At 46.1% G+C, this 23,202-nt stretch overlaps 1 protein-coding gene and 1 non-coding gene across 8 annotated transcripts; one reads left to right on the top strand and one right to left on the bottom strand.

Annotated features, from left to right (window-relative positions):
- Positions 1-7,402: 7,402 nt before the first annotated feature.
- Positions 7,403-22,877, top strand: LOC122424044 (apolipoprotein L3-like). Of its 7 annotated transcripts, none has more exons than XM_043441689.1 (5): positions 7,419-7,508; positions 11,260-11,358; positions 15,114-15,221; positions 17,020-17,140; positions 19,809-22,877. In XM_043441689.1, exons 3-5 carry the CDS (start codon positions 15,191-15,193, stop codon positions 20,677-20,679), a joined length of 1,023 nt encoding a protein of 340 aa, XP_043297624.1. In that variant the 5' UTR covers positions 7,419-7,508; positions 11,260-11,358; positions 15,114-15,190; the 3' UTR covers positions 20,680-22,877. The 7 variants fall into 7 exon arrangements, with proteins under 7 accessions (XP_043297621.1, XP_043297624.1, XP_043297623.1 ...); XM_043441688.1 differs by having other exon boundaries at positions 14,892-15,221; XM_043441686.1 differs by lacking the exon at positions 11,260-11,358 and having other exon boundaries at positions 7,403-7,508.
- On the bottom strand, positions 12,339-12,445 carry LOC122424162. The gene has a single exon (XR_006264348.1). It is a non-coding gene; the product is annotated as a U6 spliceosomal RNA (small nuclear RNA).
- Positions 22,878-23,202: the final 325 nt, after the last annotated feature.

The raw sequence follows: 23,202 nt of genomic DNA, 5'->3' as shown, positions 1-23,202 counted from the left end.
CTACTGCCACCTTTGTTAGAAATGCATGTGGGCAGAGACTCCAGCAGGTAAGGTCCCTAGAGGGCCGAGGTTCTATATTTCTCTGTGGCTTTCACTTGTTACCTGTCCCGTGCTAACCCCCACCTGCCCCCTCCTGCGTCCCCTCAGCCCTACTCTCCCTGCACCAGGAGGAGGCTGCCCACAGAGCAGCAGGGCCATCCCCGGCTCCAGGCCCCTCCCCCGGCCTTGGCCTTGCTCCGGGGCTCCGTGGTGGGGGGGGTGGCACATGGTCAGCAGCCGGCTCTCCTCTTCTGGATGGAAGCCCTGGAGCTCGACAGCAACCTGTACCACATCGGCCAGAGCAAGGTCTTCTTCCGGGCCAGCGTGCTGGCCCACCTGGAGGAGCAGGACCTGAGGATCACGGACATCATCATCGGCTTCCAGGTCTGCTGCTGGGGCTACCTGGCCAGGAGGTGAGTCCCGGGACACCCACCCCACCCAGCCTGATCCTCACTCAGGGTCCGCAGCTATCCTGTGGTGGAGGGCAGTTAGGAAGCGGGGCCAGGGCACCCTCATGCTGTCAGATTCCCCCCAGGGAGGCCCACATGGCTTTCCCTGCCCCTGAATTTCTGCCTGAGGTTTAAAGTAAGTAGGCAGGAGGGATGACTGGGCTTGGATTTTCCCTCCAGGAAAGCTCCTGCCTCCCACTGTTCCTCCCTGTGTCCCTTCTCTAGGGGTGACACCCAGAGCTGGCTGTCCCCAGGGGACCCCAAGCTCTGGAAAGGAGGCATCCTTGTGTCCTGGCAGCTCCAGTAAGGTCAGGAGCGGACTTGTGCAGGTCAGGGGGCAGGGCAGCTGCCCGTGTGCCCCTTGACTCCGCTGTTGTCAGGAAGCATCTAACAGGAGGCTTGTTTGGGATCTGTCAGGAATCCTCTGTTCCTTACTAATTCCTGAATATTCAGGAGTTAAGAGGAAAGGCAAGCCTTTCCCAGGGCTGAGGAATCCATGCATCTCTTTTGTTAGTTTTTCAACACGGTGATAAGTTCCCTCTTCCTTCTTATGAACCATATGGTAAAAGTGATTGTTTACAACTCTCTCTCTTTAATATGGATAACCTTATGTTTTGTAAGTCTGGAATTTTAATCTTTATCTTTGCTGAGAATAACTACCTTGTAAGACAGTGTATATGCTCACACCATGTTGATTAAAACACCTTTGCTCCGTCAGAGCTTGGGTCCCCGTGTCTTTCTTACTCTCTCTCTCTCTCTCTCTCTCTCTCTCTGTCTCTCTCTGTCTCTCTCTCTCTCTCTCTCTATATATATATATATATTTTTTTTTTTTTTTTTCTGTCTGACTCCCTAGAACGTGGAAGCCGGCTGCTTAACCCAGAGAATATTATCCTTCTTTCACTTTCTCATCGTCGACTCCAGACTCCCAGGTTCCCGTCCAATGGAGGACCAATAAGTGGCGCCCAAACAGGGACTCTAGTACACGTGGCAGATTTGGACGGAGTGATCCCAGAGGGCCTATTGAGGCCGTTAAGTACCAAGACATGGGTCAATTGGCTAGAAAGCCCCCTCACTATTTCTACGTTACTTAAGACCTAGTGAATAATTATGCGGGGAGAAAAAAAAACAAACAAACCTAAAAGGCAACTAGAAAAATTACTTCTTTATGAAAATACAAATCAGAAATGTCAAAAGGCTGTAGCCCCAATTCGTGAAACTGAGACGATTTTTGATTATTTGAAGGCTTCTCACAATATAGGATCAGAGATTCAAAAATGCAAATGCTAGCTGAAACAATGGTTGCTGCCTTAAGAAAAGGAAAATAAAGGATGCTTTACATGTGGAGATAAGAAACATTTAAAAAGGAACTGCCCTAAGAAAGCTAAAAAAAAAAAAAAAAAGAAGAAGAAGAAGAAGAAAAACTTCCAAAAATCTGCCCTTGCTGCTGTAGAGAAATGCATTGGGCCAAAGAGTGTAAACCTAAGTTTGACATTAAAGGAAAACCTATTCTGGAAAATTCCAATCAGGAGACCCCCCAGGTCCTCTTCAACAAAAACCAGGGACAAATTCCATCTTTTCCCTCAAACCCTCAACATCCAACAGTGCTGCCGTCAATATAACAGCCCTAAATGACTTTCTCCTTTACTCTCAAGCAGTCCCCTCTAAAATACCTACCGGACTTTTTGGGCCCCTGCCCCCACAAACCTTCGGTCTTTCACTTGGCCGATCTAGTTTGACTTAACAGGCAGGAAGGCCAGGTGTCTCCAAATGGGAAAAATAGGCTGCAAGTGTCAGACATTTTTATCTCTCTTAAGCGGCAGGAGGAAACAAACTGATTTTTTTTTCCCTTCTCTATACAAATTTAAAAGGAGGTTTCTCTTAATATACTGTGTTGCCATAATGACACCTGGTTTCACTTAAAGTTAACTATTCTTAAACCCTGAGTTAACCAGTACATTTTTCTTATGGAAATGTTTGTCTTAAGCTATGTTAATATGCTATACATTTACCCCAGACTCTGTCTTTAAGTCAGTTCCGCGTAATGGCTCAGAACCTACTTGACAAACCAGTATGTTATACTCAGATACTGTTCCCCTAATCTATGTAAACAAAACTATTTGTATGGTAATCTGCCTTTCTTCAAGATTCATGTCAATCTTTTTATGGCCCGGGACAAGTCATCTGGTACCAAGATTATCCCAAAATACATCTTATGAATGAGGGGCCTGGTGCCATTCTAAATTTTAAGACATTCCTTTCTTTTCATTAACAGACTGCTAATGACTATATAACATCCAGCTGAAAACTAGCAGGAAAATACTCTTTCTGCCCACTTCTGATGCCTATGTCAGAAGCTTTCTCTATCTCCTTTATACTTTAATAAAACTATTACAAATAAATCTCAATTTGAAAACACATTACAAACTTCTACCAATTTCCAATTAGCTTTTCTAGAATACTTTGGAGAAATTTCATTTCATTATCCTTCTGGTAAGCTGTGAAATTTCTTCAAAAACACTAAATTTATTATTTCTTGCATTTCTTTCATATAGATGGGACTAAAAACGCCAGAGCTTCATTCTGGTCTCTTAAAGAATATAAAGTCTTTTACACTAAATTCCATTCTGCTCAACAAAATGAATTATATTCTCTTATTCAAGTTATTTGCCTACATCCTCACACCATTAATATAGTCTCCGACTCTACATATTCAGTTTTTATATTAAAAAATATAAAAACTTCCACCATAAACTCCAATCAACCTATTATTCAACAACTCTTTTTCAAACTACAATCTGTTATTAAAAACCACACTTCTCCCATTTATGTTACACATACAATCTTTTTCTATTAAACATATTACAGGTATTCCTTATAATCCACAGGCACAAGGCATAGTCGAATGAGCACATCACACACTAAAGTTACAAATAAAAAATTTAAAAAGGGGGAATACACAGGAACACGACTGTCTTCCTTATCTAGAGCAGACTTTACTAGATTCCAAAATAAGATATTTTCTGAACCTATAACTACTGTTAATACAGCTTTATTTGTTTTAAATTTTTTAAACTTGCCACAAGGAGATATCTTGACAAGAACAGAAATGCATTTCGAGGAATTGAAGGACACTTCTCTTCCTCTGCCCATTTGGTACCAAGATGGGTTAATGAAACAATGGAAATCTGAGAAACTAATCTTACAGGAAAAAGGATATGCTTGTATTTCCCCAGATGGATCCAACGAACTCACATGGCTTCCTCTCAAAAGATTTGACCCAAGTGGGCCCCTGACGTTCAAAATGGAGACAAAATTGGAAGAATCCCAGGAGGAAAAAAATTCCAATATGGGCCATGGCGACTGTAAAGATCTCCAAAAAGCGCCGCCCTTGGCGGCATCAACCCTATGACCTCCCCTCTTGGGGACAGATAAAAACCCTTACTAATCAAGCTAAAAATTTGGTCTCTCAACAGGAAATGCCTTGAGTCCTGAATACATTTTCCTGGCAATGCTCAGCCTGCTAGCCTGTGCCTTCCAAACTTAACTGGGCTTACTTACCCAATCCCCCTTTATTATAGGTCATAAAATGGATGGAGAAAAGACCGATCATATCAACCAATGACTCCACCCATATGCCGCCTCCCTGGAATCCTCACACCCTGGGGAGGAGGGAAAAGTAATTAACATTTCTTTAGGCTATGAAGTCCTTCCACTGTGCATGGGCCCAGCAAAATTATGCATAAACGTTAGCTGACAAACTTGGGCTTTCGTCTTGCCTCCAAAAAAAGACTTCCAGACATTGCTGCCCTTTGTCTGTGAACCATGTTTACACTACGGAAACTTCAGGGAAAGAGTTAGGGAAAAAACAAAAAACATTATGTAAAAGGTTACTAATGAAACATTACCATGACAAAGGACTTCTTGGCTGGCTTGAGGGTGGAATGGCATCCACTCCTCCTCCTTGAATCGTCCTCGATAAACAAATTGGGCCTGAACAATGCGACATGTGGAAACTTGCTACCAGCACCAAAAAACTTGGAACTTAGACCGGACATTTTACAGGGACCAGTCATAGTCATAGTAACTATTTATTTTGCTATAATCAGTTGTATTTTATACAGGCCTGTGTCCCACTTCCTTTTGTTACAGCCATAAAAAATTTACAATTTAATAAGACTTTACGTTCTGTAGCTTGTATTAATTGCCAATTTTGTGTTCCTCCTGTTCAATTCAATCATAGTGCCTACAACTGGGAACAAATCAAATTTCATTTACATGATAATTCCTCTCTGAATGTACAATTACTGCAAAAGAAAATCTTTAAAACTTTTTCTAAATGTCTGCCTCTTCCACTACTTTGGAAACTTTAGCTGAACAAATTATCTGGGCTAGACCCACGAAGATGGTTTTAAAGTATTACCCACAGCATCAGGTCTGGAACTGTAACTTTGGTGATTGTGTTGATAATTACATTTGTTGTTTATTGTCGCCTTTCTATAAGGTTGCTTAATACTGCTGCTGTTGCTGCTGCTAAGTCGCTTCTGTTGTGTCCAACTCTGTGCGACCCCATAGACAACAGCCCACCAGGTTCCGCCATCTCTGGGATTCTCCAGGTAAGAACACTGGAGTGGGTTGCCATTTCCTTCTCCAATGCATGAAAGTGAAAAGTGAATGTGAAGTCGCTCAGTCATGCCCGACTCTTCAAGACCCCATGGACTGCAGTCTACCAGGCTCCTCTATCCATGGGATTTTCCAGGCAAGAGTGCTGGAGTGGGGTGTCAACCACACTCAATTGGTCAGGACATTTTTTCTTTTTACAAATATAATAAAATAAGGGGAATTGTCAGGAAGCATTTAACAGGAGGCTTCCTGTGTGCTGTTTTGGATCTGTCAGGAATCCTCTGTTCCTTACTAATTCCTGAATATTCAGGAGTTAAGAGGAAAGGCAAGCCTTTCCTGGGACTGAGGAATCCAAGCATCTCCTTTGTTAGTTTTTCAACATGGTGATAAGTATCCTCTTCCTTCTTATGAACCATATGGTAAAAGTGATTGTTTACAACTCTCTCTCTTTAATATTGATTGCCTTATGTTTTGTAAGTCTGGAATTTTAATCTTTATCTTTGCTGAGAATAACTACCTTGTAAGACAGTATATATGCCCACACCTGTTGATTAAAACACCTTTGCTCCATCAGAGCTTGGATCCCCATGTCTGTCTTTGTTTCTCTCTCTCTCTCTATATATATATATATATATATATATATATATTTATTTATTTATTTATTTATTTATTTATTTATTTATTTCTGGCTGATTCCCTGGAATGTGAAAACCGACTCCATAACCCAGGGAATATAAGCCTCTTTCCTTCTATCACTTTCTCATCGTCAACTCCAGACCACCAGGTTCTAGTCCAATAATGGACCAAGACTCTGTGTCTGGGCTCTGGGGCGTCTGTCCTGGCCTAAACCCTGAGCCCTGGGAACAGGGTGTCAAGTGAACGTTGGCACGATGTGAGCTGCTGACACTCTACCACCAAACACACGTCCCTGAGTCGCTGGAACAAAGAAGCCACATCTCCCCTCCTCTCAGCTCCCTTACCTACAAAACACAAGAGATACATAACAGTTGGCTTTAAGACCAAACTATGGTTGGCTATCCTCATGGAATAACCTTCTGTCCCTCCCTCAGTCCTGGATGGTGGGGACCATAATGGCCCAGGGACACTTCCTGGGGTGAAGCAGCCCTGGGGGAAGGGCAGGCGGGCCTCCATGGGCCATCCAGGTCCACTGCAGTCACTTCTGCCTGAGGCAACCCGAGAAGTTCACCAGCAGTCCAGCTGCAGGACTCTCAGACTGTGGGAACTTGATTCTCCATTTCTTCATCTGTGAAACAGAACCAGGACTCCTAGAGCTGGTGTGAGAGTTCAACAGGAAAGGCGTGAATGGTGTGAGCACAGCGCCTGGCACACACTGACCTCTCTGTCCTCAGAGGCTCTTTGCTCAGGAACCAAACAGGGGACAGGGCCAGCTCTCTCTTGTAGACTTCTCTGAGTTGCCAGGACACTGGTTTTCTGATAAAAGTCTTCCATTTGGAGAGAAAAAAATCTATTGTCAGCTGGAGATAAGCCAAGGTAGGTAGAAAAGGGCAGCGTGCTCTCAGCCCTTCCCATGAACTTCTGCATCCACCTAATGGCAGTGACCACCAAGGCCGGCCCTCCTCATGTGGACTAAAGGCACTAGTTCCGTCCCTGCCAGCAGGGCTAAGTCTAGAGGGATCTGATCAAAAGGGATGGGGGGAAGGACATGGACAGAGTGGCTGAGGGGTGGCCTTAGGCCCCTCTTCCAGGCACCATGGGAGCAGAACAGGAAAGAGTGGATTCTACAGGCGAGGTCACGGAAGGCTTCTCAGAGGAGGCGATGCCAGATTTGGACTTTGCAGAAAGCATTTCTCCTAGTTGGATGCAGCAGGTGTCCCTGGCAGAAGAACGTGTGTGAGAGAATCTTAGAAGCCACATGAGCACAGCCCTCAGCAGCAGAGTATGACCATTAGGCACTGACCAACTGGTGTGTTCTGGGACTGTACCACATGCTGGTGGCACGAAGGTGAATGAGGCAGGCAGGCTGGTGAGTGTGGGGTTGGGTGGGGGAGAAGATGGAAATATGGAGGAGTGATTTGCCAAGGGACTATGGTGTATTGGTGGCAGGTCTTCCTTCAAGGAGCCTGAGGCAGGGTGGACTGTGTCAAGAAGGAAGTGGAATGTCAAGACTGGACTTGTTTCTCTAGGGTGAGCAGGAGGGTGGGAATAGCCCAGGGTGGGGCCTGGTGGGCAGGGTGTTTGTTTGACTTGAGTCACTCAGAAATAAGGGTTTTGCTTTCACTTTTGCTTCCCAGAGTATATCTGGGCCCAGAGGATGTATGTGGTCATTGCAGAGACGCAGAGCTGGCGGCTGCATCTGCACAGATGTGAACAACTGGATCTTGTTCACACTCGGAGAGAGGAAGGTTCCTGAGTAAGCAGGTGGGTAAGACCCCGCCCATTTCATCTTCCTATCCTCAGGACGATTGTCTGAGAAAAGGATGGTTGTCACTAACTGACAGAAGAAGAAAATGGAAGCTCAGAGAGGTGAGGTCATGGCCGAGGAGGCAGGTGAAGCAGGGGCAGAGCCTGGATGTGGGGCAGGCGTGTCTGAGGGCTTCCTCCCAGACGAGGGCCCCTAAAGAGAGCAGAGGGAGGGCGGCACCCATTCAGCTGGGCTCAGCTCAGGACGTGGACCCCTGAGACATGAGCAGCGACCCCCAGAAGGAAGGTGTATGTTCTGGGTACTCAGCCATTTAGGAAATTAAAGGAAGTAGACAGGGTGGAGGAGGACAAGGGAGTCAGAGCTTCCCCTCCTATAGCCTGGTCACCTTGATGCTTTCCCCAGGGAGCTCGGCTGGGGCTGATGGGAGAAAGGGGATTTTTTTCAGATACAAGGAATCAAGGTTTGTTGAAAAAAACGTGCCTCTGAATGCCAAGCTCACTGCCAGGTGCCGGGGGACACTGCGGCCTGGAGAGGGACAAGACACCAAGCGGGGAGTCGAAGGGCGTTGGCTTCCTGTGTTTGAAGAGCCCTCTACTCAGGATGTCGGTGATGGGTGGTCCTGTGTGGGGAAGATGGCCCTGCTGGAAGAAGTGAAAAGGGCTCATTGCACAAGGTCCACATGTAATCCCGGTGTGGCAATATTAAGATAAAAAGGCAAACTCTACAGACATCAGTATAACAGCCTTTTCTAAATCAAGCTTGAACATCTGGGAATTCATGGTTCACATACTGTTGAAACCTGGCTTAGAGAATTTTGAATATTACTTTGCTAGCGTGTGAGATGAGTGCAACTGTACAGTAGTTTGAGCATTCTTTGGCACTGCCTTTCTGCCTGATTGGATGAAAACTGACCTTTTCCAGTCCTGTGGCCACTCCTGAGTTTCAGTACTTTCAGTTTTTTCTCTCTGGTTTACATTTGGATCTTTTTGAATGATCGATTGCTTAAGATCTTTAGTTTCTTCTCCATTCTCTTCCTCTTTGTCCCCCTTCTACCCTCCCTCCCCTTTCTAACTTTAACAGGGGAAGTGGGGTTCTGCTGTGTCATCAAGAAGCTGCTGGTTTCCTGTCCCCAGAAGGGGTCCACCCCTCATATTTTGGCCAGGCTGTGCCCAGGAGGGTGGAGGGTGCCCAGAGGTCCTGGACAAGAGGAGCAGCAGAGAACAGACAGGGCCCCTGATGATGTGGGTAGGGTTCTCAGACCTGGAGGAACTGAGCAAAAAAGGAAACATGACCAGGAAAGTGTGACGTTCAAGAGGAGCTGGAGTGGAACTGGAGGAAGCTGGCAGAGGGAGGCTGGGAGCTGGGCCTCCAGGGACAAGTAACCCATCACATAGTGAGGCCAGTGGGGAAACACATTTCATGGGGAGGGGCAGCCTGTGCCAAGTGAGGAGTCAGTCTCCTGCAGCAGGCCCTGTGGAGACAGAGAGTGTGAGGAAGGCAGGAGCTGGGGTAGTCAGGAGGGTCTGGGTGCTAGGCTAGGGACTTTCTTAATGCTCCTTTCCCTTCCCATGGAGCATGGCTGCAGGCACATGAGGGAGATGGTTGGGGAGAATCTGTCTGCCTATGAGGAGGGGAGGGATGCGTGACTGGCCATGCAGCTGGGCAGGGACAGGCTTCTCTGGGGTCCTCCCCTCTCCCACCAACAGCCTTTCCAGAAAGGGACCGATCAGAACTAACAGAGGAGGACGCCCTGGACAGGAATCCAGCAGAGGAAGCACTATCAGCATCTACACCCATGTGAGGCCCCAGACAAGGGTCAGCACCAGGCCAGGAGTGGGAGGGAAGGACAGAAGATGAGTCCAGTGTTCAATGCATTTACAATTGTCTGTCGTCATCCAGGAGCCGGCCCTTCTGCCCGAGCCTGCCTCTTCTTTCTGACTTGACTCTCTTCTCATGTTTCATGATTTCAATAGGCTGGCCTGGCTCCTGGGGTCCTGCAGCTTCAGGGCAGAGACGGAGGCAGGGGGCCAGCCAGCTCTCCTCTCCCATCCTCTTGAAGGAGGGCCTGCCTTTGTGAATTCTCTCCCATCCACATGACACTGCCTCCAGCCTTCGCCACCAGGCACACCCCCTAAACACAAGCTGGTGGTCACTCTTCCTGAGGGGGAGCTGTGAGCATCGCAGAGGAGGGTGTAGAAGGAAAGATTCTAGGAGTGGAGCTTAGGTAAGGGGATTTGGGGGGAGCTCTAAGGAAATGGGGTTGCTCTAGATTGGGTGCTGCAGAGAATGGGGGGCAGCACTACCACGGGGTCTCAGTAACTCCATCAGTGGAGAGGGGAGACCGAGCGAGGATAAAGCTGTAATGGGTAAAGATGGAGCAGTCATGCTTTTCAGCCAAGGGAGGGGGCGAGGTGTGGGTGAGGGCGCAGTGATGGGTGTTTGCTGTCTCCTCACTCCTGCTCTCAGGGTGACCCTATGTGAGATTGGAGTTCCGTGAGAGCCTTTACATCCAACAGGAGAAGAGCATCGCCCTGTTGTGACACCAGGCCAGCCTCGGGATGTCAGGGGTTCTTTCTTTCTCAATCCTTTATAAACATTCACGTAAATAAACAGAGAGGAATCTACCCATAGACTTCAAGATTCCTTTTATTATTAAATTCAATTAACACAGAATATTTCCATCACATTCACTCTTCTTTGCACCATAGAGACAAAAGAAAGGCACCCGCTCAGGTGTGTCCAGCTCTTCGCAGCCTCATGGATGCAGCCCTCCCACCTCCTCTATCCATGGGTTTCCCAGTAAGAGTCCTGGAATGGGCAACCGTTTCTTCCTCCAGGAGATCCTCCCTGCCCAGGGATCGATCCTGTATCTCTTTCATCTTGCATCCCCTGCATAATCACTAGCATTCTTTTTAACCTTTATGTCTCTCTTTTGGGCCACACTTTTCTAAAGTCCTTTCATTTGAATTTCATTATGAACTCATGGCCTTTCACAAACTCAGCCTGTCTCAATGAAACATATTCATAGCAATCATTATCTTTTATTATTATTATTATTATTATATGTGGGTGCCCCCTTATGACCACTTCTCCAATCATCTTCAAGAGCATCCTTGTCTTTGCAGGAGCAGAGATGCCAGTCTATGGAATTCACCTCCCTTGAAAGGGGTCTTCTTCCTTTGAGGGGATGGAAGCCCAAGGGCGCACATGTGGGTAGGCAAAATGCTGCTGGACAATATCTGTTGAAGGTCACATTTCACTCTCATTATTCTGGTTTAGCTCTGTTTTCATGCCTACTTTTCTAGAGAACTAGGTTTCACCAACACAAACATGTCTCCTACACTGACAATTGTCACAGCAGGAGTCACACATTGCTTCTTGGCATTTAATTCAACTGCCTCCATCATCTTCAAGGTGGTGGCACTAGAAACCTCCCCATTCTTGTGGGTTACTGACTACAATAAAGTGACTTCTGCTGTCTTAGAGTTAAAACAATCCAGTCCTAAGTGCATATGGTTAAACAGATCAATTTGTACACAGGGTTCTGCTCATTCCTTCCCAAGGAAATGCTTCTTCTTTAGATAGTTAATTGATCTCTTTAAATGATTTTACTACATTGGGAGGTGGAATAGTGTGAGAATGTGTGCACAGGAGACAGGAACCTGGATTTGGATTCTGGCTCTTGACTAGCTGTGTGTCTTCAGCAAGTTACTTAACCTCTCAGAGCATCAGTTTCCTTTCTTATAGGATCATTGTGAGAACTAAAAGGAAATGAATTCATACCAAGCAACTGGGAAGGTGCCTGGTGCAAAGTGGGAAGTCATCAACCACAATCACTAATAAGTAGTAGGTGTTGTATTTTGCTTGTTCTTGACCTAAATTTGATAGTATTTATTTACTTCTTATTAGGAAAAATAAAGCTTTCATTTATTTTTAAACTTTCTATTATACCTGTCCCCTTCTTCTCCTTATATTGTTATTCCACTAATTGCATATCCTCTGTTAGGAAGCTTTGTATTGTAAGCACTTTATTTACATCTTTGTTTCCTATGCTCTCCACTGGACCTACTATTTCTTGATTCCCAGCTTTGTAAACTGAGATATTAATCCTCATCCTCCCTTCAGTGTTTCGGCTCCCAAGTTCTAGGCGTGTATTTTGATTTTTAAATTAACAAGTACATTTATTTCACATATTTAAATACTCTGTTTCATTTTAAAAGATAAAGGTTATTTTATAATGACTATAAATAAAATAAAACTAAGATTTTGAAATCACTATATTATATATCTGTAAGTTATATCATATTATATATATTAATATAACTTCAGTTTTAAAACAGTCTCCAAAGGACTCGGACATAGATATTTTTACTTTAGATTTTTTAAAAAATCAAACAAAGGCATTTAGATTTTTTGTGATAATTTAATACTTTTTTTTTCATTTATTTTTATTAGTTGGGGGCTAATTACTTTACAATATTGTAGTGGTTTTTGCCATACATTGATATGAATCAGCCATGGATTTACATGTGTCCCCATCCTGAGCCCCCTCCCACCTCCCTCCCTATCCCAACCCTCTGGCTCATCCCAGGGCACCAGCCCTGAGCACTTGTCTCATGCATCCAACCTAGACTGGTGATCTGTTTCACGCTTGATTATGTACATGTTTCAATGCTATTCTCTCAGATCATCCCACCGTCGCCTTCTCCGACAGAGTTCAAAAGTCTGTTCTATACATCTGTGTCTCTTTTTCTGTCTTGCATATAGGGTTATCGTTATCATCTTTCTAAGGTCCATATATATGCGTTAGTATACTGTATTGGTATAAAAATATGGAATACTTCATGAATTTGCATGTCATCCTTGTGCAGGGGCCATGCTAATCTTCTCTGTATCATTCCAATTTTAGTATATGTGCTGCCAAAGTGAGCATTTAATACATTTTTTAAGAGCTAACTTGTACCACATAGCTGCACATGCCTCTCAGCTGTTCCATTCAGTTCAGATTAGTCACTCAGTCGTGTCCGACTCTTTGCGACCCCATGAACTGCAGCACACCAGGAATCCCTGTCCATCACCAACTCCCGGAGCCTACCCAAGCTCATGTCCATTGAGTTGGTGATGCCATCCAACCATCTCATCCTCTGTCATCCCCTTCTCCTCCTGCGCTTTAGTTTTTCCTGATGTTTCTAACTGGCTTCATCTTGACCCCTTGCACTGTTTCTCTTCAACATTTCCTCCATTTCTTTCCAACTGTGACTCATGTAATACCGAGTCCCCTGTCCCCACAGACTCTGGACTTCTTATCCCATTCTGGACTGGTTTCTCTCTAGGTCTGCTGCACACCCAGCTGGGATCCTTGGATTCCCTTCCCACTGGGTTTATGTTCCTGATTCCTGGATCCCACGTCTATCTCTCTCATGGGTATCCTTTACCTTCCTCCATAATTAAACAAACAAGTAATCTATGTTTTTTCCTGCATCTCATTCTCAAGTAACCTTCTAAAAGTCTGGTGAAGAGTGAAGGCTGCTGTGAATATGGGATGGGATGTGGGGTTGGTCAGCTTGTCCCCTGCTCTCCCCTCAGACTCCCTCTCATCTTGCCCCCTCCCTGGGCTCTGCCCAGCAGACCAGTCTTCTCTCCTGTGAACACGCTCCCTGTTTCTCTCCCTGTACTGCACTCCTCTTTATTCAGCTATCACTTCTCCATCCAGTGAGTCTTCAAATATTTGTTAAAGACTCTGGTCTCCTATTGCTCCCATGCTTGTTTTTATTAACAGCAGAGGGAGGAGAGGCAGGCTATGGGTTCTTGACCCAGTGAGTGGGGTGGAACCAGGGTACCAAGGGCAAGACTTCTGATCTTAGGTAAGTCAGGTAACATCTATGTGTCAGCTTCCTTATTTGTAAATGAGGATACAATGGTACACATCTCAAAAGCTAATGGAAAAACATATGAGGTACCATTGGTAAAGTTTCAGAGCCGATACCAATACAGAACAACAATTACAAACACAAGTTGCTCTTATCAGTGCAAGTGAAAGTTGCTCAGTCATGTCTGACTCTTTGTGATCCCTTGAATTACATAGAACATGGAGTTCTCCAGTCCAGAATACTAGAGTGGGTAGCCGTTCCCTTCTCCAGGGAATCTTCCCAACCCAGGGATCGAACCCACGTCTCCTGAATTACAGGTGGATTCTTTACCCACTGAGCCACATGGAAAGCCCAAGTGAGGCTGTTTCCACTCGATTTTGAACCAGAGACCTTTTGAGTGTTAGGTGAAGATGGTAACCACTACACTACAGAAACCACACACTCTTATCAGTAGATGGTACTATACCAATATATACCTTTACCATCATTTCAGTCAAGTCTCAGGAGGAGTAGTTGACAGATGCTCTTTTGCTTTCTTAAAAATCGTAGCTACACATCATCAACACTTGCTTTCCTTCCTCATCTCCCATGGCAAGTTAATCACATGCAGAACCAAAATAAATTATTTAATGATAAAGATATGATCTTTTTTTAGAAGAAAGACCACTAAGAATGCGTATATCTGAAAGGATGAACACCCTCATATATTATAAGTCTGAACATAAATTGCTACAGGTTCTTTGCATAGCATTTGGCTCTAGGTATGGAAATTTGTTAGGTGTTGATGCCATCTGATCTTAATTCTGCTTCTAGATATAGCTTAAGGATACAGTCTCAGATGTAGTTGAAGTTTTATACAAGTTGAATATTCTTTGCACTATTATTTACATAAAGGATTAGAAACTATATCAAGTCCAATATTCAGGAGGGAAAAGCAAGGAGGAAAGAAAACCTGCAGGTGTTCTCAGCCACTCAGAGCAGGGAGAGAGGAATTGGGGCAGGGCTGGTGGGACTCCAGGCCCTTGTGGGAAAAAAGGCTCTTGCAGAAGCAAGGAGGACCTGGTCTGTGGGAGCTGTATCACCAGGAACTTTATCAAGGAGAGACTTGAGCACAGGGAGCTCATCATTTTGGAATGAAAAGAGTCATTGACCAATTAACATATATCCACAAATAAATATTTTTGTGTATTATAGGCAGTAGAGCATAGTCATCACAAATGTGTGATATGCATCAGTAAGACTCAGGTTCCAGTCCAAACTCTGACACCAGCGTGAAAACTTGGACTGAGCTAAGTTTACATGACTTTCAGGAGCCAGCATGTCAAAGACACTGGATCAATATTATCATTAATATTAGTCATTCCCAATTTGAAAACACAGGTGTCCCAACCTCACATCATTTCCAGAGTATCACCTCCTATATGTTCTTCTAGCCTCTGGTTTGATTGTTCCTATAACTTCACAGATGGCTGTCTCCTGTCTGAGTATCTTCTCCTTTTGCCCCAACAGGAGAGCAGGACTCTGACTTGGCTTGGAAGGGGCTGTAGGAGGTGAATGACTTTGCTGAACTGTCATCCAGCAGAATGCAGGAGACAGAGAACCACACTGGGCTAAGTCCCTGGAGGACCTGGTGGCTGACTGAGCAGCACCCACCAGAGAACTTGGCCCTCACTGCTCGCTGAAGCTACTGCACCCTCACAATGGAGCTCACAGTCTATTTCTCTTCCCCAGGGGTGAGGTCACACCTCCTTCCAGCCTGACACAGACAAGGAGCTGATGGGAGGTCTCTGAGAGCCCCAGCTGCCAACATGAGCTCAGAAAACTTTGGACACTGCTCAGGTAGTCAGCTGCCTCTTCTCTGGAAGGTTCCTACCTATGACCCAGAATTGAGGGTGGTGTTTCCAGGCTGAGTTAAAGTCCAGAGGAATCAAGAATCATGAAGAGGATGGATAAGCATCCTTGAGCTTCGAAGAGAGACCAGGAGATTCCCCTCATCCCGGGGTCCCCCCGCAGACTCCTTCCCGGCCCTCTGCTCAGGATCCATGACCAAGGTGTTGACTTCCTGCCTCTCCCACCACCCAGCAAGTGACTCAGAACAGAGGCCAGGAGAGCACATGCGGCGCATGGACAGCAGACAGGAGTCCCCGAGGCCAGGCAGGCCTGGGAGAAAAGGGCCTCCAGCATCACTGGAGGTTCTCCTGCTCTCTGCCTTGGCTCAAACCTCCTGCTGCTCCCAGACCCTGGGGCGTCACTACAGAAGCTGTTTCCCCTGGCTCTTGCCCAGCCACCTGCCCAGCTGCTCTGCAAGGGTCAGTGGGCCCTGCACTGAATCCTAGCCTGGACTTTGCCGCTTCCTACTTGCAGGGGAGGGGTGGTAGGGATCACATCTGGCTCCACCCCTCCTCCACCTCTTTGATCCCCTCCCCTGCCCATCCTAGAGTCTGTGGTCAGAAGCAGGAATCCTCCCACATAGTAGTTTTACTCAATGGCGTGTGGTTCAAAAGTCTTTTTTAAAATTAGGTAACATGAGTTTGTAATGCTTTCTAAGTTTTGTGTCTACAACATTATATTTCTACTTCTATATAAGCTACTGCATGCTCATCACCAAAACTTAGTTGCAAAGAACCCACATTGTGTGCTATAGAGTAGAATGAACAAATCACAGGAGTTTTCAATGTAAGGAGGATTCAAAGTCATGTCCAAGAAATGTCTGACGCTTGACCTTGGATTCAACCTCAGAGCTTTCGGCTCTGTGGCCTTCAGCTGTCCATACTCCTGTCTGAGTTTCATGTTCCTCTTCTGTGAGATAAGAAGAATGCCTCTTTGTGTGGATTTACCAAGAAACACATTTTATATCAAGTCCCAGCCCACACACATATATATAGCCTGGCCACCAATATCTTAGCTGCAATTTCATAACCTCCAGATCTCTGAAATCACACAAGGATTTTGATAATTCATTGTGGAGTAGTCTTACCCTGCAATGATCTCAGGCTATTTATAATCATTACATTCTTTACCCCATTTTACATGAGTATTCAATTGCTTCGCTGCCCAAACATGAAAGCATTCATTTATAGGCTGCTGCCAGTCTATTCTGGAAGTGGTAACTAACAGATCACACTTGCTCTTTCTTCTCTTTGTATGTGTGTGTTCAGTTGTTCAGTCATGTCCAACTCTTTGCAACCACATGGACTGCAGCCTGCCAGCCCTCTCTATCCATGGGATTCTCCAAACAAGAATATTGGAGTGGCTTGTCATGCCCTCATTCAAGGGATCTTCCTGGCTCAGGGATCAAACCTGCATCTCTTATATCTCCCGCATTGGTGGGCAGGTATTTTCCCACTAGAACACCCTGGGAATGCACCTATGACCTCAATTTACCTGGGAATCCCATGTAGGACCTCATTTCACCTAGCCTCCTTACAAGCCCTATCTTAAAAAATGTCACCTGGGGGTTAACTCTTCAACACAAATTGGGGGTGTGGGGACAGTCCATCCATATCCCTAGGTGACCTCACCAAGAGCACCACAGGTGACTGCTGCTCAGCAAGATGAATTTTAACTACTTTATACTCAATAACATTTATATTCCACCACAAATTATTCTAATCTTATTCCCTTTTCTTTCATCTAGATATTGAGATCTTTTTTGAGGAGGTCATTGAATGTCTCTGGGACATACTGGGCAGAAAGGAACTGCTCCTCCTGCTGAATGAATTCCTGGAAAGAATTAAGACTGAGGCCAGTTTGTCCAGGTAACCTGCACAGGTGCACCAGGATGGTCACCCATGTCCCCGGCACCAGGCTAGCTTCTCCTGGCAGGCACACCTCCTCCAGGCAGGACCCGATTGTTGGGGTCAAGGATGTTCCTTCTCAAGATCCCATCAGGAATGTCTCCTCCATGTCATTTGCTGACAGTGAATGATCCTGGGTTGAGAAGAGCTAAAACCTGCAAGGAAGGCGCAGGTTATGTGACCTTGGACAAGTTACTGAACTACTCTCTGCTTTAGTTTCTTCATCTTTTCATTTTTATTGTGAGGACACCGAGATCATGCATGTAAAGTGCTTCCCATAATGACAAAGTAAGGAATCAGTCAATATTAACACTTGAAAAACTTATTGGGAAGAGACAGGGCCCAAGGATCTTCTTTCTGGTGATGAGAACCAAGCAAAATATCCTTTGGGACAAGTTAGAAAATCCTGACACCATCATCTGTGTCCCTGGCTTCTGCCTACAGTCTTTCTATTCCCCATGTTAGGAACTGTACCAACTCTGCAGGGACCCGCTTGCCCATAAGGCAGAGAGGCTAGAGAGGAGCTGGAGGAGCTGGTGGTATCCTGGATCTAGCCCTGCCCAACTCCTGGGCCTTACAGAGCTTAAGACTTTGAATATCAGATCTGTTTGTGTCCAACAGGAATAGCAATTCAGCCTGATGGATTATGGTGATGGCCTCAGAGTGAACTGCAGGGTCAGAGGTGGGAAACCAAGAGCAATCATCTTGTCCAAAGGACCAGGGAGGCCTGGACCAGGGTCAGACCCAGGGGTCAGGGTGAAGCAGAGGGTCCAGGTTGGAGGACTATGAAGTAGGCTTGGGCAGCAGGACCGGGACTAGAGTGAGGAGAGTGGGCCTTAAGAACACAGAACCAAAGTGGCTGTGACCCTCGCGGAGGTCCTGTTAGTAGAGGGGGGGACATTTCTTCCCTCTCTGATGGGATCCCCTCATGCTGGGCTAGAGGGCCCTGGGTGACTGTGTCTGCACACCCTGCCTTGGACCTGGGTTCTCATTCCATCTGGGACCCTCTTCTAGTCTACTTGGAGTCCCCCTGACAGTGGGGAGGCCGAGTGGCTCAGTGAGCCCTCCAGAGTCACAATGAGTGGCTGCAACTGTATGTCATTTGAGGGATTCTGAGGAGCCTCACACATCCCTAGACAAGAGGAAATGCTTCCTCCACCAGCTGTGCAAGTGCCGGTCTCCTCAGGCTCAGGCATTCAGAAGGATATTTCCTCAAGTCCATTGTATCTTTAGAGGTTCCACAAAGTTGCACACAGCCTTGGGCTGCAGGCAGGTGAAGCTGTCGCCAGGTAAATTGTGAGTTAAGCTGGTGACCCCTGAGTGGTTGAGGGTGCTGGGTGATGGGTCAGGAGTCAGTGAGGTGAGCTGGAGAGTCCAAGGGAAGCCAGGACTCATAGCACATCTCCTGCTTCCCTGTCAGTTGGGGCAGTGGGTAGACCCCTGTGACTTTGTACTGAGAAGGTCAAGGGCACAATGCTTAGAAGACAGCAGATGGCAGACCAAATGATTATAAGGTGCCTTCGAGCTCTGACTTTTGGGGTTTAAAAAATTCTAAGTCATAGAGACAGCCAATCTGCAAAGTATAAGGGCACAGTGCCCAGGACAGGCCTTACTTTGACTTCAGTGGCAAATTTAGGGGATCCCCAAAACAACTCTCAGGTTCAAGAATTCCCTATAGAATGGACAGGACTCACTGAAAGCTTCATGATCCCAGCTACAGTTTACTACAGAGAAGGAGAAAAGTGCCCACCAGTCAGAGGGCAGAGTCTGGGCAGAATTCACAGATGAAGCTTCCATTGTCCTCAGGACACGTACTGACCTGGATTCGGTGTGTGACAAGATGCACAGAGTACTGCCCATTAGGGGCACTCACCTTGTTTAAAAGCCAGATTACCCTGACCTCTCATCTCCAGCCCCTCCTGGAGGTCAGACTCGTGCCCTGGTGTCCAGCTCTACCAGATGGCAGAACTGACACCATGAGACCCACAGACCTTGAGTCACTCGTCACCTTGTCCGACAGACCAGTGGCCAAAGGCCCAGTCAGGCAAGGACATGCCTATCAGCTGGAATTCTAGGGGCTTAGGGATCACTTCCCAGTAGCCAAGTGCAAAGAGCAGGGAGACTTTTCACTACACACCAAGGCCCCTGAATGAAGGTTTTCTCCTCCAGTGCTATGTGTCTTTGTAGATCTGTGGAGTTCCCACTCCAAAGACTCTTTCAAAGTGATGCTGTTGACCCACCTGTGAGACGTCTTTACCACATACCTTTTCTCTGGCTGAGCCATATGACTTGTGGGATCCTCATTCCCCAACCAGGGATTGAGTCAAGGCCGGTAGTAGGAGTGCAGAGTTGTAACCTCTGGACCACCTGGGATTTCTCTCAAATACCTCTCTTAAGTTGCCAGTATCCTAAGTTGACTTTTGTTTACCTATTCCAAGTTTAGCTATGTCAAGATGGAGCATCCATAAAGTATGAAATGTGTTTAATATTGAAAGAGAAAAATTTTCATTTATAAAATTCTTTTCTAATTGATTGTAACGTATCTCTATTTATTCAGAATAGATATTATGGAGCCAATTTTACAGACAAGCAAACTGCCTTTCTAATCCCTTGACCTTCATTATTACAGGAAAGACGCCAAGGAACTACACAAATATCTGAAGGAATTGAACAGAGCCTTGGTTGAGGAGGACCAGGAAAGACTCACCAAAGAGCAGCTGGACAGGAGGAGGTTTCTGATTAAGTTTCCTCGGGTGAAACGGCAGCTAGAGGAGTTCATAGGCAAGTTCCACGAGCTCGCAGACAAGGTTGACAAGGTGCATAAGGGATGTACCATCTCCAACGTGGTGGGCTACAGCACCGGTGCTGTGTCTAGTATTCTGACCATTGTTGGCCTGGCTCTGGCACCCGTGACAGCGGGGGCCAGTGTGGTGCTCTTGGCCACTGGGATAGGGCTGGGAGCAGCAGCGGCTGTGACCGGTGTGTCCACCACTATCATCGAACATGTGAAGAGGTCATCAGCAGAAACCGAAGCCAGTCACATGATGTCAAGTGTCGTCAAGAAATGGAAGGTTCTCCTAGAGGTGCTCAAGAGCAACCCCCACATTGTTGACACAACAGAGAAAGTCACAGAAGCTGTGCAATGCATTGAAGTGAACATCCATGCCATGGAGACAGGCAATGTCAACCCTGACTCTGCACCCAATGCACACATCTACATGAGCCCTGCGAGGATCTCAGTCCCAGCCATCCAGCACATAGAGGGGGGTTTCAAAGCCACAGCTTTAACAATAACCAAAGGAGCCCGGATTGCGGGCTTGGCCACTGCAGGGGTCTTCCTTCTGGTGGATGTGGGCTTGCTGGTGAAGGAGTCAAAGCATTTGCACGATGGTGCCAAGACAGTAGCAGCTGATAGCCTGAGGCAGCGGGCATGGGAGTTGGAGAGGAAGTTGGAGGAGCTCACCCAGATCTATGAGAATCTGCAGGAAGACCTGATTTAGCCAGCCCCAGAGCAGTGTGGGGTCCAGGGACACGTGAGGGGCTAGAGTGCAGAGGTACCTTGTTAGAGGGAAAGAGAGGGAGACCACATTAATGAAGCTGGGGGTTAGGAATTTGGCATTTCTGTGGTTGAGCACAGCAGGGAAGGGATGGATGTAGGTGATGGATGAGGAGAGGGAAAGAAGGGGCCTGGAGCCTGGATTAAGGGAGGAAGGGGCACCAGAGAATGAGAGGCGGGGAGAAGCGACTTTTTTTTCATACTAGGAACATTTTATTTTGTGTTGGTGTATAGCCGATTAAAAATGTTGTGATAGTTTTAGGTGAACTGCAAAGCGACTCAGTCATACACACACATGCATCCATTTTCCCCCAAACTCCCCTCCCATCAGAAACCACTTCCTTTGGACTAAAGATGACCCTGGAGGCAGAATAAAGGAAGTCAGGTGAACTAGCAATAATAGGCCCGGTATACAAACGGGGTGAAAATGGGATAAAGTCAGAGAGTTGGGATTTTGGGGATCCAGAAGGAGCAGGGGCTCCTCTATCGCCATCCCCAGGCTGTGATGTCCCAGCAAGAAGAGTCTTCCCCTGCTGGTGGGAAGTCTCTGGACCTCTCCTCCACATCAACTCACCTGTGGCCCTAGCTGATGTATCTTACTTAGGCAGTGACTTCTTTTGTTTGTTTGTTTTATTGAAGGATAATTGATTTATAATATTCTGTTAATTTCAGGTATACAGCAAAGTGATTCAATCATACAGGTATCTATGTATTTATCTGGGCTTTGCAGGTGGTAAAGAATGTGTCTGCTAAGCAGGAGACACAGGTTTCATTCCTGGGTAGGGAAGATTCCCTGGAGTAGGAAATGACACCCCACTTCAATATTCTTGTCTGGGAAATCCCATAGACAGTGGAGTCTGGCATGCTACAGTCCATGGGGTTGCAGAGAGTCAGACATGACAGAACATCTGAGCATGTGTATATCTATATTCTTTTTTATTCATTTCCATTATAGCTTATTATAGTTCATTACAAGATATGGAATACTGTTCCTATGCTACTACAGTAGGCAGGCCCTTGTTTATCTGGTGTGTATCTGTTAATCCCATCTCCTAATTTATCTCTCCCCCCAAAGCTTTGGTAAAAATTTCCTTTTCTGTGTCTATGAGTCTGTTTCTATTCATTTGTTCACTTCTATTATTTTCTGGATTCCACATATAAGTTAATATCACATATTTGTTTTTGTCTGACTTACTTCACTCAGAATAGTAATCTCTAGATCCATACATATTGTTACAGATAATATTATTTCATTATTCTTTATGGCTGAGTAGTATTCCATGGTATGTCTACACGTACCACATTTGCTTTATTCATTAATCTGTCAACAGACATTTAGGTTAATATAATGTCTTGGCTGTTATGAATAGTACTGCTATGAACATCAGGGTACATGTATCTTTTCAAATTAGAGCTTTAATTTTTTCTAGATATATGCCCAGAAGCGGGATTGCTAAATCATACGGTAGCTCTATTTTTAGTTGTTTAAGAAAACTCCATGTAGTCTTCTATGGCGGCTGCACCAATTTACATTCCCACCAACAGTGGAGGAGGGTTCCCTTTTCTCCACAGCCTCAGAGCATTGTAGATATAGATGACGGCCCCTCTGATGCTGTAGGGGGGATAACTTATTATAGTGTGACTTGCGTTTCTCTAATGATTAGTGGTGTTGAGTATGTTTTCATGTCCCTGTGGCCATCTGTGCGTCTGCATGGAGCATTGTCCGTGTGGATCCTCAGGCAGTGACTCTGATGACAAGGATGGTGCTGGCGCTGGTGACAGCACTGGTGCTGATAGCACAGTGGGGGGAACAGGTGACACGTTGCCAGGTGCTCTTGGGTCCAGAGTGACTGAGAGACCGGGGACGTCTCCATGAAAGTCCAAGTGTGGAGTAGGAACAGAGGTTGATTAAAAAAAAAAAAAACAAAGAAAGAAGGATGAAATAAGGAGGCAGAAACAGGCCAAGGAACTTTGCTGTGTGTGAGGAGATGAAACAGCCTGGGGCCAACAGACACGACTCTCAGACCCTCTCTTTCTTCTACAGCTGGGGGTGAGGCTGAATAAGATATTTCAGGTTGCTCTGGTTCTCTTTACCTTGTGTTGTTTAGAATCTGGTTCAGTAAATATGAGCTGATTCACTGAGACTTCCTTGCGTTGACTGATGGGTTCACCTGGGCTCCGGATGCCTGACCTCCTTCCCCGTGAGCCTGTCTCCAAGGTTCTCAGGGAGCGCGTCCTCCATAGCGCCTCCTGCTGGGCTCCCATCCAATCATTTCCCTCAGACCCTGGAGTCCCGCAGGCCCCGTGGGACGCCCGGAGGAGCCCGCGTCATCTGACTTGGGCTGAGCACGGGCATACTCCTCCTCCAGACCTGGGGACCAGGGTGGACACCCAAGGGTGACTGAGAGCAGAGGGCTTGTGTGCAGGTGTGAGGGGGGTTCAGCCATAAACAGAGGGGCAGAGAAAG

This window comes from Cervus canadensis, chromosome 21 (assembly GCF_019320065.1).
Source record: "Cervus canadensis isolate Bull #8, Minnesota chromosome 21, ASM1932006v1, whole genome shotgun sequence".
NCBI lineage: Eukaryota > Metazoa > Chordata > Mammalia > Artiodactyla > Cervidae > Cervus > Cervus canadensis.
The sequence above is the reverse complement of the archived record's forward strand: the minus strand, read 5'-3'. Positions and strand labels throughout refer to the sequence as shown.

Coding starts and splice junctions, on each gene's coding strand:
- LOC122424044 (XM_043441686.1), top strand. CDS start 15,191: ATGAGCTCAGAAAACTTTGGACACTGCTCAG. Junction 15,222..17,019: donor AAACTTTGGACACTGCTCAG/GTAGTCAGCTGC, acceptor TCTTTCATCTAG/ATATTGAGATCTTTTTTGAG. Junction 17,141..19,808: donor ACTGAGGCCAGTTTGTCCAG/GTAACCTGCACA, acceptor TCATTATTACAG/GAAAGACGCCAAGGAACTAC.